Source organism: Prosopis cineraria, unplaced genomic scaffold, assembly GCF_029017545.1.
Source record: "Prosopis cineraria cultivar Desert tree isolate PC_DT_omini unplaced genomic scaffold, ASM2901754v1 PC11, whole genome shotgun sequence".
NCBI classification, from domain to species: domain Eukaryota; kingdom Viridiplantae; phylum Streptophyta; class Magnoliopsida; order Fabales; family Fabaceae; genus Prosopis; species Prosopis cineraria.
This window is the reverse complement of record NW_026555342.1, coordinates 40,564,413-40,583,752: the sequence shown is the minus strand read 5'-3', so window position 1 is coordinate 40,583,752 and position 19,340 is coordinate 40,564,413. Positions and strand designations below refer to the sequence as shown.

The window sequence follows — 19,340 nt, the reverse complement described above, 5'->3', positions numbered from 1 at the left end:
CCTCAGCTTTGATCAAGTCAATATAACACTCCTGATATTTGATTATGCATGTCACTAAATTATACAGCAGATGCGGTAAAGTACGTTAGTAGCTTAATAGTTAAGTCCATTGCTTCTAAATCGGCTCAACCGTTTTATGTGGCACTTGCAGAAACAATCCAGATGAAGGAACTGTTTGCGCTATAGAAGCAGGTTTGGCATGTGTTAACTAGCTAGCTTCTATTGTAGTGAGTTCCAATTTGGATGTCATTGCTCCCCCGTGCTAGCATGAATCCAAAAACTTGACCTTGTTGTCATGTTTTTCACATGCACGCACACTGGCATCTTGGTGATTGGTGCATGCTTCCAATTGCAGACCTAGATGAACAGGTGGAAATTTTAAGGCAGAATGGAGAACAATCTTTAGGATTAGACCCGAATACTTTGCTCCCAATGAATGTCATAAACACTCATGAATTTTGGTTTGTGAGATTTGGAAGAGAAAGACATACCTGTTATGTTGCACTAAATGGAAGATCGAATATAATTAATGTGGGAACAAAGTTATCGTATCGAACTCAGTCCATGTTACACAACAAAAGCACAGAGGGGAGAGAGAAAAGAGATGGGAGTGAGTTATTTGAGAATATAATATAAAGTGAAAGCGTATTCTCTCTAGCCTTTCCTATAAGCCACCCGCACGGTGATAATGCGGAGAATGTGCATGCGCATAGGAAAAACTCTTCCCACTCAGTTTCAAAATGACAATGGGAATATTATGCTTATGGCCTCAATTTTATTACACGTTCAGTCTCAAACTTTCTCAATATTTTGACAAAGCCCCCACTTTAATTTGGGCTTTGATCCACCAAAAGTGGATAATCCAACATCTCTCACTTACACTTACACTACAAAAAATTATTACAATAGACATGAAAATTAGAGATGGTTGGAAATAAAGACTAATTATATTTTTAAAGATGAATTTAATTAAAAAATATTTTAAAATATAGAGACAAATTTAAAGATGACTTATATACATCTCTAAAAAAAGCATTGAAAACTGTCTTGACTTTTGTCATTATTCATTAAAAATTTAATTTTTAAAAATAAAAATAGCAGAGACAGGTTTAGATATGAATACATTCTATCCCTAAACCAACCATCTCCAAATCCATCTCTAATATTATTTTTATATTTTTTTTATATTTAGAGACTAAATTTCATATAGATTTTTTTATGAATTTAGAGATAAAAATTTAATCATCTCTAATTTCCTCTCTATATTTCTTTAAAATTTCACAATTTATTTTTATCAATTTAAAGACAAAATTAGAGATGAATGAAATATATATATTAGAGATGGAATTGTTTTTGTTTCTCAATACATCTCTAATTCAAAATAGAGATAGATTTAAAGACGGAGTCATATTTTTAAGTTTTTTAATTTTTAGATTATCAATTATTTTGATATATGTTTGAAATATATTAAGATGCAAATTAATTTCAAAAGATGTAAAAAATATTTCATCTTTGTTTGGTGAACTTCTCACTTAATGTGAACAACAAAAATTGGAGGTTTTGTTCAAAAATATTTATTTTTAGAATTTATAGGGTATGTGAAAATATTTTACACGTCATTTAAATCTTTCTCTTCTTCTTTCCCTCTTTCTCTAAGTTTAACCATTTTTATTTTCTAAATTCCTATTTAGTATTTATTAATTTATTCTATAACTATAATTGATTGTATTTTTTTTATCTCTTTTGTATTATTCATATTTTACTTCAAAACTTTTATAATATTTAATAAATTTTTATCAAATAACAAAATTATCTTAAAAGAAGCCACTAACAATATTTTATAACAATACATTATAATAAGAAAATAAAATCAAAACTTCAAAACATCTATGAAATTGAATATTAAGAATTTGAATATTAAGAATGATTAATAAAAGTACATTTGAAATGACTACAAATAATATTTATTACGATGAGAATTAATTATTTTAGTACAAAATATCATTTTTAATGATCATTATATATATATCACTAATTCATTTTTAGCATAGGAAGGAGAAAAGAATAATAAATTTTGAAGTATATAAAAAATAATTATTTTATTGATATATAGTATAACATAAAATTATATAAATATAAATAGAATAAAGTATTAATATGTGTGCGTGTAACATATTTATAAGATTTAAAATTTTGAATTTTTTCCATATTAAATAAATTTGATAAAAATAATTTTTAAATAAAAATGTATATAAATATATTTAAATTAAATATTTTTTATTTTTAAATATATTAGTATTCATTAAAAAATTAAAATATTTTCAAAAATGACAATTAACAAAATTTATATGGTTAAAATTAATTTTTTTATTAAAATAATTTTAAAAAGTATTCAAAAATTGTAGATAAAAATTATTTGTAGGAAAAGAATGGGAAACATTTAACCATTTTAGGAGAAATAAATTAACCATTTATTTATTCATTTTTAGAATAATATACAAAAGATAAAAGTAAAATATATATAATATAAACTAAAATAATACATATTTTTAAATAAATTATATATTTAATTATTATCATTTAAAAATAATATTTTTATATTATATTTTTTTCATTTTAAGTTGATTTTCCTAATAAAAATAATATTTTTTAAAATATAATAAAAATAGTCATATAAATAATTTTATCATATTAATAATTGAGAATAAATATAATATATGTATATTTTCTTAATAATATAATAATTATAAGTACATTTTAATTCAATTAGAATTAAGGAGGATTTAAGGCTTTGAAAATGGAGAAGTCAAAAAATTAAATCTTAACCTTAAAAAATTTTTGTAACAAATATATAAGATTAGGTTAAAATCTATAAAATTCTCTTGAATTTTAATATAATTATATATAACTCTTCTCTCCTTTAAACTTTTAAAATTAACCTCTTTAATTTTTTTTTCAAGGCCCCATACTATTAATGACTTTATTATCTTATTAACAAAATTTGTCACATCAAATTAATGAATATGTATATGGCACCTAACATTGAAAAATATTTAATTATTTTTAATACATTTCAAGAAAAAATCATATCAATAAAAATTTATCCTTCCTTTAAAATGAGACAGGTATGCACCCATAATAATAAAAAATATAGATAAAATTTTTATAAAGTTTATTAGCTTATATGGAATGTCACATGAGGTGCTATATATATCTTTTCTTAATATGAATGACAACTTCTGTTGGTAAAATAGTTAAAAAATATTAGTAGGGAGTTTGTGATTAAAAAAATAAAAGGTTATGGTAGTTAATTTTTAAATTTTTAAAGGGAGTTCTACTATCTCAAAATTTAGGAAAATTTTATATATTTTAACCAAATAAAATTATAATAAAATATTTTTTTAACTTCTCAAATAAAATATCAATTTTTATTTTGTAAATAATAATAATGTTAGGTTCTTTAATTGTTTATATTGAAAATATTTATTCTAAAAGAGTATGATTATTTTCATCAAAAAAGAGTATTAGCATATGATATTAATATTTACTACTTATTCTATTATTTTCAACACAATTTTGTTTATATTAAGATAATTTTATTTTTTTAAGTTAGTATAATTTTATATTTTTATTGTTTATTTTTTTATTTAATTTAAAAAATTTATTTTTATTATTTAAATAAATATTTAAAAAATATTAGTATTTGTTTATATATGTTTTGCCCCTAACAACAAAAATTCCTATATCCGTCACTATATGATGTGGCGTGGTGGCTGACATGGTATGACGTAGTGACTTGATGTGTGATGTGGCATTAGTTGACCCATACATGGACATGTGAGTTGGCACGTGCATAAAAACATGTGGCTAGTGGGGTGTCAAGTGATGTGGCATTGGCTGATTCATAGGTAACAAGTGATGTGCTACTATCATGGCAGTGGAGACTTGATGAATTTAGTTTTCATTTTTTAAAGATGGATTTAGAGACTATTTTATTTTATCTCTATCATTTTATATAATTTTTAAAGCATTTTATAGTAACAAATTTTTCAAAAAAAAATTAGAAATGACATTTTTTATTCAGAGACAAAATAAATCCATCTCAAATCAGCGACATCTTAAAAAATTCATCTCTAATTATTAGCAATGTCCCTTTTTAAGACACTATGATATTCTTTTCTAAATCTGTCTCTACTTGTTTGGAGATGGATCTTTCACTGGTTGGAGACGGATTATTGGATGTCTCTAAATGACATTTTTTTGTATTAATAGAGAATATCTTATCAATCTTGTTCCTTTTCCTTCTTCTTCCATACAAGGTGTTTTATTGTGACTGCATAGCTTGACATCTCCTTTTTAGATATTTGAACTAGAAATCCTATTAAAGACCGATACAAATAACCCTTATAATTTAATTTATTCTTAATTACATTTATGCCTTGAATGTCCTAGATTTACCAATATATAGTTTTCTCACCACAACTAATCCGATCCCTCTCGAGTCAGTTTAAAACTCAAATAGTCTCCCTTGTATATATAATATCCACACTCATGAATCAATAAATTGCTTCATAAGGGATATGTCTTGGACATTAGTATAGATGTGCATACTTTAAATAATCTTTCTTTTACCCATATATCACTTTGACAGGAAACAACCATTTTGTTAACATTATACATGTAGATCGTATCTATCATGATCATGGGACATATGTCAAATAGCAAACATTGTGATATATCTCCATGATAATATCAAAGTCAAAGGACATCATTCATTGAAATAATTTTTTCTTTCTGAGACTCATGCAGCAATAAAGTAGGGATTTATTCACTTACTTCCTACTTGCAGTTCTTAATTAAGCACGTGTGGTATGAAACACATGATATGATGTTACTCTTATTTATAAGAGCAAATGTTGTTTTCATTTATTATTAACATTATACAAACTTAAGTTTAGATACTCATCGTACTTTGGCCAAAAAAGATATTCACCAAACCTAAATTCAAATTCTTCTACTTTATTGATCTGGCATGACATCAATTCAAAATAATTTGTTGTTTGGCTATATATAACTTGGAATATGGGGATCCATGATTCGATTCAAGTATACTTATGCATCTTGTCACACCTTAATACTAAGGATATGACTGGCACATAAGATGAGATAAATTCACATTCTATAAATCGTAATTAACTAGATATTAAGATGAAACATCAATAAATAATCCCTACTAGTCAAAAAGTCTATAGTATATATAATTATAAACTTGGTAAAATCTTAAACATTTTGTAAAAATGTTGGTAAAATCTCTCCTATAATTAGGACTTCCCAAACTTTTTATAGTAGCAAAAACTATTAGCCAAACCAAGAGAAAACTTAGCTCCACACCAGTAGATTTTACAACGACAAATAAGACTCAGACCTAACTATGATATATGTAGAGCACTAAGTTACAGTTTCATACTATAAAATATATGTATATCAAAAGTAATTAATACATGCTTCCACAGTTGCTAAAAGCAATTGTGTCCCTTAGTTATTAGTAGGAAATGCAAGGCCAATTTTAATATTGAGACCAAATTTTTTTTTTAGTAAATAGTGTCCCAATTCACAATTAAAGGAAATAATGGAAAGCAAATCCATGAATCAATTACAAATTTATGAAAATAATCAATTAAAAATAATATAAACACACGCTTCATAAATATCAACATTAATAATTAGGTAACTGTATAAACCATGAATATATAAATCCAAATAAAAATTATTAGAAGTTCAAATTTCTTTTAGCAAATACTTAAACGTATTAGGAAATATATTGCTCAATATGAAATCTATATATAGTAAAAATAGTAGTTTGCTTCTTGAGGTTAAATTTAAAGAAAATAGTTTTAAAATTTCTTCTTTAGCGGGACTTAATTAGAATGACTAACAAGCATGGACACAATATCCATGAGAATAAGTGGCCAACAAGTGTGGACACACGATTCACAAGCGTAAGTCATCGACAAGAATGGCTTAGAGCCACAAAATAATCAATCGTGGCTAAAAGCCACGAAACAAGTGCAGGCATGAAACCTAAAAATAAGCATGAGTACCATGCTCACGAATATCCATCCCTCCATTTTACTTGTGTTAGCCTACCCATGAGGCTAACACCTCCTACAAACACCTTACTAGCTAGGTAAACTATGGCATGCTAAGGGCTAATAGAACTGTTATTAGCATCCAACATTCTGAACTCAGTTCCCCTAATTAAAATCAAGCGTGCATGGAACAAGACTAAAATTTTCATTTTTTCACTTTCAATTATACTGTTTAACTATCATTTTTTATTTCTTAATTTCATTTTCCTATCCTCCATGCACAAATTGTTATTTTAAAAAAATTTCATATCAAACATAGACTTTATTAAGTAAGTTACTTTTGAGAAGTAATACCATTTATCATATATCAACTTCAATTATTACTCAGCAATAACATAAATCTTAGGTAAAATTAAGAAATGATCATTTATAAAATAATTATTATAAAAATAGAATTTCATAATAATGTTCATACAGTCTACAAAAGAATAATATTAAAATTTAAACAAAGAAATTTCTTAAACATTTTTCTAGAAACTTATTCGGAATGCTACTTACTTACCTGAGAGTTTTTCAAGAATTCTAAAATTTTCTTCTCTTATCTTTTCACTTTAACTTTAATAATGCCCTTAATTTCCTGACAAATCAATCATAACTCTAAAATCATTTATCTATAAATTTTCATGCACTTATTGAGTATTTAAATTCAATCTGAATGATATCACTTCATTCTCATACCTCCTTTTAGCTTATTCTCAACTATAAATCTCAATCCCTTTTAGGCAAAAATGACTACTTTGCCCCTATTTTATTATATCATATTTATTCATTTCTAAATGCTTTTGTCATGCATAAATACATATGTTTTAGTGTTTTAATATGTTACTAAAAGATTTTTTAGATCCTAACCATTTTTAAAGAATTATTTTTTATATTTTTTATACTCATGAATTGTGGTAACTTAATGGTTTGAAAACTCCTAATTACTATTGTGTGTGTTAAGCGTGGGTACAAATTGGTAATGTCAAGACGGACATTACATTAACAGCAGTTACTGGTGTGTGAAAGCTAACTTTATCAACCTGTACGACATATTAAACATTGTATATTCTCACGCTAACTTTATCAACCTGTACGACATATTAAACATTGTATATTCTCTCACACACACGCACACACTCATATGAAAGAAATGAAAAATGAATAATTTTTATTAATATAACCAAAATATTACATCAAGTTTGTCTTTCCACAATCTAGACACGCTAAAAGATTTTACATGTTTCTCAAATGTCTCCTTGTTTATGGGTTCTGTGAGGGAATCTGCTACCATATGTTTCTTGAAAATGTATTGTATAGTGACAATTTTTTGCACTATAAAATCCTTTTCACAACTATACTTAATGTCTACATGTATGGTTTTTCTATGGTATATAGGATTTTTGGTATAAGCTATGGTTGTAGTGTTTCTTGAAATGCACATTTGCTTCTTGCTATTCTAATAAATAGCCGTATTGTTCAACAAGTATAGCTCAAAGTCAACCTTTGCTCATTTTCATCTTTGCCCAAATTCACATCGAGTATCTTATCAAGTGTATATTACTCCCTTGGTAACACAGTGTAATTAACAATAACTTCAAATACCTTAAGATTCTCTTCAAAGCCTTTCAATATTCCTCACTGTCGTTAGATTGGGAATGACTCACAAGTCTTACTGTATAATAGATGTCTGATCTTATACACATTATTGCATGCATTAGACTTCTGACTGCATTGGCATATGGAACTACTTCCATTTTCTATCTGTTTATCTCAATTATAGGACCCATATCAGAACTAAGTTTTACACCTAAAACAACTAGCGTATCCATGGATTTTATAGTTTTTTTTATGTTAAAATGCTTAAAAATTTTCCTTATATATTTCTCCTATGAAAGAGAAAGGAGTTTTTTAGAATGATTTTTTTGGATTTTAACTCTAAGAATGAATTCTGCTTCACCCATGTTCTTCATTTTAAAAGTTTAGTGAAAGCTATTCTTTAATAGTTATTATCAAATCCAGACCATTTATGGTTAACAGAATATCATTTATATAAAGGGGTAATATTGTGAAGTTCCCTTTGAACCTCTTGATATAAACACAACAGTCTTCTTCAATCATTTGGAAGTCATAAGAGGTTATCACTTTGTGAAACCTCAAATACCATTGTCTAGATAATTGTTTTAGTCCATAAATTAATCTATTTAATTTATAAACTTTATCTTTTTTCCCCTTTTCAATGAAATCTTCATCTAGATCACCATTTAAAAAAGTAGCTTTTACATTTATTTGGTGTAACTCTAAATCTAAAATATTTACTATTTCTAGAATTAGTCTAATAGAATTAAAGTACACAACATGAGAAAAAGTATATTCATAATCTATTCTCTCCTGTTATATATACCCTTTCCCAACTAAGCGAGTCTTGTATGTATCAATTAATCCATCCATTTTTTTTTAAATTTTGAGAATCCATTTGTTTCCAATAGCCTTTCGGCTATTTGGTAAATCAACTAAATTTCATACTTAATTAGTTTTCATAGAATCTATTTTATCTTCCATTTATCCTTAGTAAGTCCTAACAGAGATTCATTTACAAAACATAGCTTATCATTATCTTGAGGAGTTATCATAAGTGCTTCACCCTTAATTTGGAAGCATCTTTTAGGTACACTTTCTTTATTACTTCTCCGAAGTATAATTTCATGTGAATTTTGATTCTTTTTATGTCTCCTCATAGACCTTTAAGAGTTCCGACTCAAATTAATTAGCATATTTCGACAATTCAGGCATATTAGTTTGTTCTATATTATGTTGCTTATGTGTCTCATAAAGAGATACAATATGGTTAACTTCTTTATCACTAAGAAACTCATTTTCTAAAAATATGACATTCATAGATTCAATATAGTTCCATCATCATTTTTACTAATGAAAATATAATCCTTTGATTGTTTAGAGTATTTTATAAAAATATGTTTTTTCTCTCCTAATTTTTTATATTTGTGGGAATCATTATGAATATATGCAACTAACCTTCATGATCTTAAAATATTTAAATTTGATTTGTGTTTTGTCTATAACTCATAAGGAATGATTGATTTTGAAGGCACACAATTAAATTAAATATAAAGGCATCATATTAATTTAATTTTTAATTAAACTCATAAGATATTAAGAACTATAAAAGCCACAGTAATTGTATTTATTTTTAGAGAGAATTATAAACAAGTCTTTTACAAGATAATTAAATATCGCAAAATCTTCTCAATAAAGCTTATGACATTCAATGCGTTGCCGGGGATTATAGCGTAATTCTCTCTTAATTTTATCTCTTTATCCATTATTTATTATTTATTTTTGATTTTCCATTAAGTTACTTGAATCTTGACCGAGCTGTCCCCAGTTTCTTCTATTTAAACCTTCGGCCGTTCAATCCCCAGGGTTTCTGTATGCTGTCTGTCCCTTCTATCCTGAATGCTTCCTGCAGCAGTACCATAGGGAGAAGAACAAAACGAACACCGAAATAAGAACAAAAGAAAAAAGAAGCGATAAGGATTTAATTGATTCGAATACAGCTCAATTAACTTCATTTTAGATACCGCTTTTGAAAGAAAATCATGGATGAGGATCTCGAGTACGATCATCAAATGATTGAAGAAGAGGATGACGAAGAGGAGATCACCCAGGAAGACGCATGGGCTGTCATTTCTGCCTACTTCGAAGAGAAGGGACTGGTCCGCCAGCAGCTCGACTCCTTCGATGAGTTCATCCAAAATACTATGCAGGAAATTGTCGACGAGTCTGCCGACATTGAAATCCGACCTGAATCTCAACACAATCCAGGTCACCAGTCCGATTTTGCTGAGGTACTGTTTCCGGGAGGAGAAATTTTCGAACCCTAAATCTGTTTTCCTTTTGTTTTCAATATTACTTTGTTGTTTTTCCTATGGCATGAGTTTCGGATTGTTTGACTTGCGCAAGTATCTAAAGTGTGTTTCTTTTCATTGAATTTTATGTAAGTTCAATGAAATAGAAGTTTAGCGTGGTACATGTTGTGCTTTAGGTTTACTGATAATGGGTTTTTCTGCAGACTATCTATAAGATCAGCTTTGGTCAGATTTACTTGAGTAAGCCCATGATGACCGAGTCTGATGGAGAAACTGCAACCTTGTTTCCCAAGGCAGCCAGGTTGAGGAATCTTACATATTCAGCTCCTTTGTACGTGGATGTCACGAAGAGGGTTATAAAAAAAGGGCACGATGGTGAAGAAGTTACTGAGACTCAGGATTTTACCAAGGTTTTCATAGGGAAGGTGCGTCATTTATGAAGTCTAGTTTTAGACGGTGTAATTCATTTTGGGATTGGCTGCTCACATCTTTCTTGTTACCTGACTCCTATTATCTTTGTTAGGTTCCTATAATGCTTCGGTCAAGTTATTGCACTTTATACCAGAATTCAGAGAAGGATTTGACTGAGCTTGGAGAGTGTCCATATGATCAAGGGGGCTATTTCATTATAAATGGAAGTGAAAAAGTTCTAATTGCGCAGGAGAAGATGAGCACTAATCATGTCTACGTCTTTAAGAAGAGACAACCTAACAAGTATGCCTATGTGGCTGAAGTTAGGTCTATGGCAGAGTCCCAAAACAGGCCACCTAGTACCATGTTTGTGCGCATGCTCTCTAGGACAAGTTCCAAAGGGGTAATGTGAATTATAGTTGTAGTTTTTACCAGGTGGTGTTCTGCAAGACAACAGTGAACATTTTTTATAATGACTAAATATGTTCGTAGTAACATTTAAACATGTTTCTCTTGTTTGCTTCAGGGTTCTTCAGGACAGTATATACGTGCTACACTTCCGTACATTCGAACTGAAATTCCCATTATAATTGTGTTTCGAGCGTTGGGTTTTGTTGCAGACAAAGATATACTTGAACATATATGTTATGACTTCTCTGACACACAAATGATGGAGTTACTTCGTCCATCCCTAGAGGAAGCATTTGTAATTCAAAATCAACAGGTGGGTTCTACCATTATTAATAATATTATTATTTGCTTGCTTCCAGGGTGCTGCTTGCGAAGGGACTTGAAACTGATTGGTATCGGGTCTATTCCCCCCCCCCCCCCCAAACTGATTTAGTCAAATTTCACTCCAGGTTGCTCTTGACTACATTGGGAAAAGAGGTTCAACTGTTGGTGTAACTAAGGAAAAAAGAATTAAGTGAGTAGCATATTGACAGAATTCGGGGGTAATTTATCTGTTGCCTTGATTGATCAACGGTTTCATCTATTTCTTATTTAAAATATGCAGGTATGCTAAGGAGATCCTTCAAAAAGAAATGCTTCCTCATGTTGGTGTTGGGGAATTTTGTGAAACAAAGAAAGCTTATTATTTTGGGTAAGGTTACTCTTGGTAAATGTTAATTTCTTCTGTCAATTTAAATATTTATTGTACTTATTATTGTCCTACCTACAGATATATCATTCATCGTCTTCTTCTATGCGCACTTGGTCGGAGAGCTGAAGATGATAGGGATCATTATGGGAATAAAAGGCTGGACCTTGCTGGACCTTTACTTGGTGGTCTCTTTAGGATGGTTTGTTTCTCTTGTAACTAATAATGCCTGAGTTTTGATATTTTTCTTTCCATTCTTTGTGTAAGCATTTTTGTGTATCTCAATTTCTGGTTATTGTATTTTGTAATGCAGCTCTTTAGAAAGCTCACTAGAGATGTAAGAGGTTATGTACAGAAGGTGTGCTAAGCAGCATTAAATTATTTCTCTTTCTATATTAATGCTTCCAAGGTCTACAACCTTTGATTTTGTGAATGGTGCAGTGTGTTGATAATGGGAAAGATGTTAACCTCCAATTTGCTATCAAGGCAAAAACCATCACTAGTGGCCTCAAATACTCACTTGCTACTGGTAACTGGGGCCAAGCAAATGCTGCGGGCACAAGAGCTGGAGTTTCACAGGTTCAATTATTTATTGTTTGTTAGTTCATTCAAGAGTCTCTCTCTCTCACGCACATGCACACATGCACCCACAGAAAAAATGATATTTATATGTTTATTTGTTGCCTTGCATTCCAGGTGCTCAATCGCTTGACTTATGCATCCACATTGTCTCACTTGCGGAGACTAAACTCTCCCATTGGGCGTGAAGGTAATGTTACTTCATAAGCCAAGCATGATCACATCTGCATTTTTTTTTCTTGGTTAATCATGGCTTTTAGTTTAGTAGTTAATTCCCAAATTTTGGCCTTACAAACCCGGGTCATTGGAAGCAGTTGATGAAATCATGAAACTGCTGACCTTGTTCAACCATCTTCCAAAATCCCTGCAGCTTCACTTGACCTAACTCCTAACCGATTCTCACACGAACAAATTCCTTTTACCTTAGCCAAATATTTCATTAGAGTGTAGCCTAATCTTTACTATGGTAAACCTTATGCTATCCAATGTAATGCAGTTGAGCTCTATGTTGGTATGCCTTAACTGTAGAGGGCCAAACAATGGTATTCATTATAATACCATTATGTCAATATGGATGTATAAACTCAGTATTTTATAAGAATCGATGAACTAAGTATTATGTCTCATGTAGAATGATTTTGTGTTTAAGTCATAACTTCTCTCTTTCTTCCTTATTTAGGTAAATTGGCTAAACCAAGACAATTACACAATTCCCAATGGGGAATGATGTGTCCAGCAGAAACACCTGAAGGACAAGTGAGTATTTTTCTCTTGATATATTTTCCTGTCTTAGTAGCTACTAGTTGTCATGAGGAGCTCACTTTTTATACATGTAAATTATTTTGACATGGCTATTATATAGGCTTGTGGACTAGTGAAGAATCTGGCATTGATGGTTTATATAACAGTTGGTTCAGCAGCATATCCTATCCTGGAGTTTTTGGAAGAATGGGGTACAGAGAATTTTGAGGTGCATGCACTTTGCCCTTCATCTATATTTGGTTCTATGCATATTTATGTCTAAATTAATTCTATTTTGATTTTTATTATGTAGGAAATTTCTCCTGCAGTTATTCCCCAAGCTACAAAAATCTTTGTAAATGGTTGCTGGATGGGCATACATCGTGATCCTGATATGTTGGTGAGAACATTGCGAAAATTGAGACGGCGAGTAAGTGTTTATTTCTTAGTGCTATATTTTTGTGATAGGATAGGAACTCTTATTTGTGTCGTACAACATTTGAAGCTATGTAGGTCATATTTTGTACGTCCCTATGTTCTGTGTTGGATTTTTTATCAGCATCAATGTTATACTCCTTCTTCCAGCCCTCCCTTAGGGTATGTTTAGGAGTTGGGACTTGGGAGGGAAAGGGAATGAAAGAATCCAAACAAAATAGAAGAGAAATGAAGCGAAATGCTTGATAAAAGCTGATTCTACTTCTTGTGGGGAAAACTTTGTCCTCCAAAATTTATCAAATTGATGTAACTTAAAATAGAGAGACAATATTGGAAGGTTAGTTATAGTTTTGCGTTCTCCTCAGTCCTCCCTTCCATATATTAAAAGCCCAAACAAGGGGAAGATTTCAATGAAACTTATCCTTTATTTTCCTTCTGCACTATTCTTCATCCAAACAGACCAGTACATAATGTATCTTAATACACTGCATGAAATTATTTGCAAGCTGATATTACACTTGTTAATTTTTTGGTGTTCTATGCCTCCTAACTTTAGTTAGATTTGGTGCTTGTGACTATTCTTTTACTGTGAAACTCTTTGAGAACTTGATATGAAGGGAACTTAGAGCCAAACTAAGGGAGTAGTGGCGTTATCCAATTATCTTTAAAGATCACGTTTCTTGCTATTTATTGCTGACGATGCTAGTATCTATCTTTGCAGTAGTTTTTCTTTTCTTTCTTGGTTTTTCACTGATATTCGAGTTTTTTTCCCCTTGAGAAATTCACTGTTCTGAAAAATAAGCTGGACTGGATGGTTTAACTGGTTGAACCTGTCCAGTTCTTAACCTTAAATAATGGTGGTAATGAATGGCCAGAAGCTTCATTAAGCAATTGGTTTTAAATGAACAAGCCAAACTGGATTTGCTTTAGCCGGTCAACTGGTTCAGTACTAATGGGATGTGGCAGTTGAGCTTACACATTGTTGAACCTCTAAATTATCGATGTTGAATTGGATTCTGTTGCATAAAAAATTTGCATGGAAGATTCAAGCCTGGCACTTTTGGATCCAAAGGAAGTTGGAACTGTTAGGCCAGCACATGCTATACTCTAATGTAGTTACTACACGTATGGCAATAGAGAATTTAAATTAAGGGTAATATAACTCAGTCCCTAAACTTCTTATCAATTATCGATTTAGTCCCTAGACTTTACCTTGATACAGCTCAATTCTTGTGGTTTGTTGAGTTAAGAAATTAGAGGGACTAAGTTGTTCTGAGTTAATAAACTACTAGGACTGAGTTTTTCAAGTTAAAAAACTATAGGAACTGAGTTGTTCTAAACCAAAGTTCAAGTATCGGATCGATAATTGAGAAAAAGTGGAAAGATCAAAAATTATATTTTTTTCTTTAAATTAAATATGAATTTATGTAATGGTTGCATTATGTTTTGCATCTTAAAGCAAATTCTTAACTTATTAATGTTTTTTAATAAATGGGCTGGATTGTTGTTTAATTACCTGTTAACTGGCCTTCCTTTTTTGGTTTAATGATTGGCTTGATTTTCAAAATATTGAATGTATTATATGATGTGATGCTGTGATTGATTTGAGTTGCAAAAAATGTTTCATTGGTAATTGTTGAATATGTTATTTTCTTTTGATTGATTTGTTGAATTATTTACATATTTTGATGATAATGTTCCAATTGGGTGCTTATGGCTTGTGTTTGCAGGTTGATGTTAATACTGAAGTGGGAGTTGTCAGAGATATCCGCCTTAAAGAATTGCGAATATATACAGATTATGGTCGCTGTAGTCGTCCATTATTTATTGTGGATAAACAAAGGCTTCTCATAAAGAAAAAGGATATTCATGCTTTACAACAGAGGGTGAGCAGTAGAAACTGTAATTTATCTCAGTAGTTGACATTGTTTCCTGCAATTTTCTCACTAGTTGATTTATGTTACCAGGAATCCCCAGAGGAAGGTGGATGGCATGATCTTGTTTCCAAGGGGTTTATAGAATATATTGATACAGAAGAAGAAGAGACCACTATGATCTCCATGACCATTAATGTTGGTGTTATAAATCTGGATTTGAACATGTAAGTGCATTGAGTTATTATGAAGCATTAAGGTAGCTAATGGTTAATAAAATGTGACAGGATCTCGTTCAAGCAAGGATCAATCCAGATGAAGCTTATTCTGATACTTACACTCATTGTGAAATCCATCCATCATTGATCTTGGGTGTATGTGCTTCCATCATACCCTTTCCTGATCACAACCAGGTAAATGAGTTTATGGAGTCCTCTTAGCAAAATAAATTGTGTTCTTCATATTACTTATATGTTGTTGATGCGATCAGTCGCCGCGTAACACATATCAGTCTGCTATGGGAAAACAAGCTATGGGAATATATGTAACCAATTACCAATTTCGAATGGTACACTTTTAGCTGTCATTTTGTCAATATTTCTTTCTAGTCTGCATTTATTGTTGATGCAAGCGATCATTGTTTTCTTTTGCTTTCGTTTAGGATACATTGGCCTATGTACTATATTATCCTCAAAAGCCACTGGTCACTACAAGAGCCATGGAGCATCTCCATTTCCGGCAACTTCCTGCTGGAATTGTAAATTCTCCTTTGTCTCTTATCATTTTCTCGTGATGACTTCAATAGGTTCCTGATCTCACATATTTTCCTCCCATTTATCTTAGAATGCAATTGTGGCCATTGCGTGTTATTCTGGGTATAATCAGGAAGATTCTGTCATCATGAATCAATCTTCAATAGACCGTGGATTCTTTCGGTCTCTGTTTTTCCGTTCATATAGGTGTGTATGTAACCAAAATTTTAATTACATATATATATATTTTGCCTTCTTGTTTTTTCTAAGAGGTTTCTTTTTAAACTTTTGAAGGGATGAGGAGAAGAAGATGGGAACTCTTGTCAAAGAAGATTTTGGTCGACCAGACAGAGCTAATACCATGGTGAGGATTTAGGCTTTGCTTTTGCTTTTATGATTCTTTATTGGCTGTATATAGGAAATAAACCAAGTTTTATTTTACAGGGCATGCGGCATGGCTCTTATGATAAGCTAGATGATGATGGCCTAGCACCACCTGTGAGTATATTTATTTAACCTGTGCTGTGAGAATATCCTATGCTGCTTGTCCTGAAATTAAGCTTAAATGATGGACTCAAGCAATTTAATTCCTATGTAACAGGGTACTAGAGTGTCTGGTGAGGATGTTATCATTGGAAAGACCACCCCAATCTCTCAAGATGATGCGCAGGGCCAATCTGCACGTTATACGAGACGTGATCACAGTATAAGCCTACGTCATAGTGAAACAGGAATTGTTGATCAAGTAAGTTTTACCATAGTTCTTTCCTTCATTTCATATTGTCCTGCATTATGGAAGCTTAATGATTCTCAGATGTTCGGAAATGAATAATCATTTTGGAGTATGCTATTTGGTAATTTGGTTTCCTAGATTAGAACTGGGATGATCCAACTGATGTTGGGCCTTCTCTGGCAGTCAAGTTTAGGGGTTTTGGGAGGCAAAATGAGCATAAAGTAATTCGGAATGGTGAAAACTTTGCTGGTTTGTGGCGTATTTGATTAGGATGGAATGCTATAATGTTTAACCTGTACTTCCTTTCACTACATCTTTGGGATATGATTTATTTGTGTCTTCTATGTGAAGTTCTGTAAATGGTTTCTTTAGAAGTTGCCCTTTGTAAATATTTGAAGGAATTAAAATGATCTTATGAAGCATGGCCTTGTCTTTATTATTCTTGTTTGTTTTTGGGAAGGATCTTCGGTCCTTTGTCTTTATACATTGCTTCATCTTTTTTCCTGTTATCAATAAATTATTTTTCATCTGAAGAAAATGGAAGCTTAGCGATTTCAGGGGGAAGGGGGTAATCATCAAATTTGAATCTTGAATGGGAGAGAGAATTCATGTATGCATTTGAAGTGCGAACATCCAAATTACCTTAAAGTTGAATCTCTTAATATGTTTTTTCACTACAATGGACATTGCTTGTTCTGTAGGTTCTGCTGACAACAAATGCTGATGGTTTGAGATTTGTGAAAGTACGGGTGAGATCTGTTCGGATACCACAGATTGGTGACAAATTCAGTAGTAGGCATGGTCAGAAGGGGACTGTTGGAATGACTTATACCCAAGAAGATATGCCATGGACTATGGAAGGCATCACACCTGATATCATTGTCAATCCACATGCTATTCCTTCTCGAATGACAATTGGTCAGCTTATTGAGTGCATCATGGGAAAGGTTGCAGCTCACATGGGAAAAGAAGGAGATGCTACACCTTTTACAGATGTTACTGTAAGTAACTCCCTCGTCACACTTAATGTTCCTCTCCAATGATTGCCAACTATTTTTGTTGAAAGTTGGAGCCGCTTGTTTAATTGAAGTATATCCAGTACAGATGCCTTTTTTTTTTTTTTGATGATTACCTTTTTTGTCATCTGGTAAAGATGTATGACTACAAGGTTAGTCATCTGTACTGATGTTCCAGCTACAAGTATCTTGTATCTGTTAATCCAGAACAAGCTGTTTGCCGGAATTAAACAAGCTGTTCTACCTTGGTTGTAATTGTGGGGTGGTTGTCACAAAATATAGTGTAAATGGATTTCTACAAAGAGTTGATAAAAATTGCATTGCTCGTCTCCTTTTGTATGATCTATATCTTTTTTCTTTGCTAGTAAAGATACCTCAAGTTAACTTGAAAATCTATTTCTGCACTGTCCAGGTGGACAATATCAGCAAAGCTCTACATAAATGTGGGTATCAGATGCGTGGTTTTGAGACCATGTATAATGGTCATACAGGCAGGCGCTTAGGTGCCATGATTTTCCTTGGCCCTACATATTACCAAAGATTGAAACACATGGTTGATGACAAGATCCATTCACGTGGACGAGGTCCTGTGCAGATCCTCACGAGGCAGCCTGCTGAGGGGCGATCTCGTGATGGAGGTCTCCGATTTGGAGAGATGGAACGAGATTGCATGATAGCCCATGGTGCTGCGCACTTCCTAAAGGAGAGATTATTTGATCAAAGTGATGCATATAGAGTCCATGTGTGTGAGCGTTGTGGTTTGATAGCCATAGCAAATCTTAAGAAGAATTCTTTTGAATGCAGAGGCTGCAAGAACAAAACTGACATAGTTCAGGTCAGTAACACTACCTATTTTGTTGGTCCAGTTGATAATATCATTTTCATTCTACTTTTATCATGTCAATGCATGTCTGCAGTTTTTCCTTCGTGCTGAAATGCTGGCATTGTGTTATTGCCTTTGATTATGTATGCAGGTTTACATTCCTTATGCTTGTAAGCTACTTTTCCAAGAGCTCATGGCTATGGCCATAGCCCCAAGAATGCTGACGAAGGATATTAAATCTTCAAAAGATCAAAAAAAGAAAGGAGCCTGAGATGGAAGTTCAGCAAAGCTGCTAGTCTTAATTTACAACCTGGCTGACTATTAAAATAGTACTTTATACTAAAACGGATGTGAAAGTGGGTTTTAGTATGGGGACTATTCATTTTTGTTGTATTTCTATTTCACTGTTTCCTAGTTCAGCAAAGCTGTAGATGAACCTAACAATACCCACGGGCCTTACAGCTGAGCAGTGAGTGTTAGAAGGCTTTGTACAGATTTCTTTAATGTATTATTGTTTTATAAGAGCGAAGGCAAAGAACTAGAGCATTGGCGGATTTTTTATGTACTTGCTAGCATAAGCAGATATGAAGTAAATGAAATAGTTACAATGGTCCTCTTTCATAGTCTGTCAAGCAGACAGAAATGGAAGTGTAAGCGCAAGGTATTTTGTTCGGGGAGTCGATTTTTACATTTCAAAATTACTAAATTCTTAAAATGAGAGAAATATCTCTGCTCTTTATTGTTACGAAGTTCTCTCTTTTTTTTTCAATTGGGAGTTTGGACTTTTTATTTCTCTGTCCTACAGCCACCTTGTCATTGGAGCTAAAAGCCTAAACTAAAGGTGGCTATGAAGTTCTCT

At 31.7% G+C, this 19,340-nt stretch overlaps 1 protein-coding gene across 1 annotated transcript; it reads left to right on the top strand.

Annotated features, from left to right (window-relative positions):
• Positions 1–9,570: 9,570 nt before the first annotated feature.
• LOC129285817 (DNA-directed RNA polymerase II subunit RPB2) lies at positions 9,571–19,135 on the top strand. Its single transcript, XM_054921734.1, has 25 exons — positions 9,571–9,997; positions 10,222–10,443; positions 10,542–10,832; positions 10,956–11,153; positions 11,290–11,354; positions 11,445–11,531; positions 11,610–11,730; positions 11,842–11,886; positions 11,970–12,107; positions 12,225–12,297; positions 12,787–12,863; positions 12,970–13,077; positions 13,162–13,278; positions 15,014–15,169; positions 15,251–15,355; positions 15,445–15,570; positions 15,648–15,725; positions 15,819–15,914; positions 16,001–16,116; positions 16,204–16,273; positions 16,354–16,407; positions 16,511–16,654; positions 17,344–17,643; positions 18,071–18,493; positions 18,633–19,135. The coding sequence occupies exons 1-25, from the start codon at positions 9,749–9,751 to the stop codon at positions 18,750–18,752; spliced, it is 3,579 nt and encodes a 1,192-aa protein (XP_054777709.1). The 5' UTR covers positions 9,571–9,748; the 3' UTR covers positions 18,753–19,135.
• Positions 19,136–19,340: the final 205 nt, after the last annotated feature.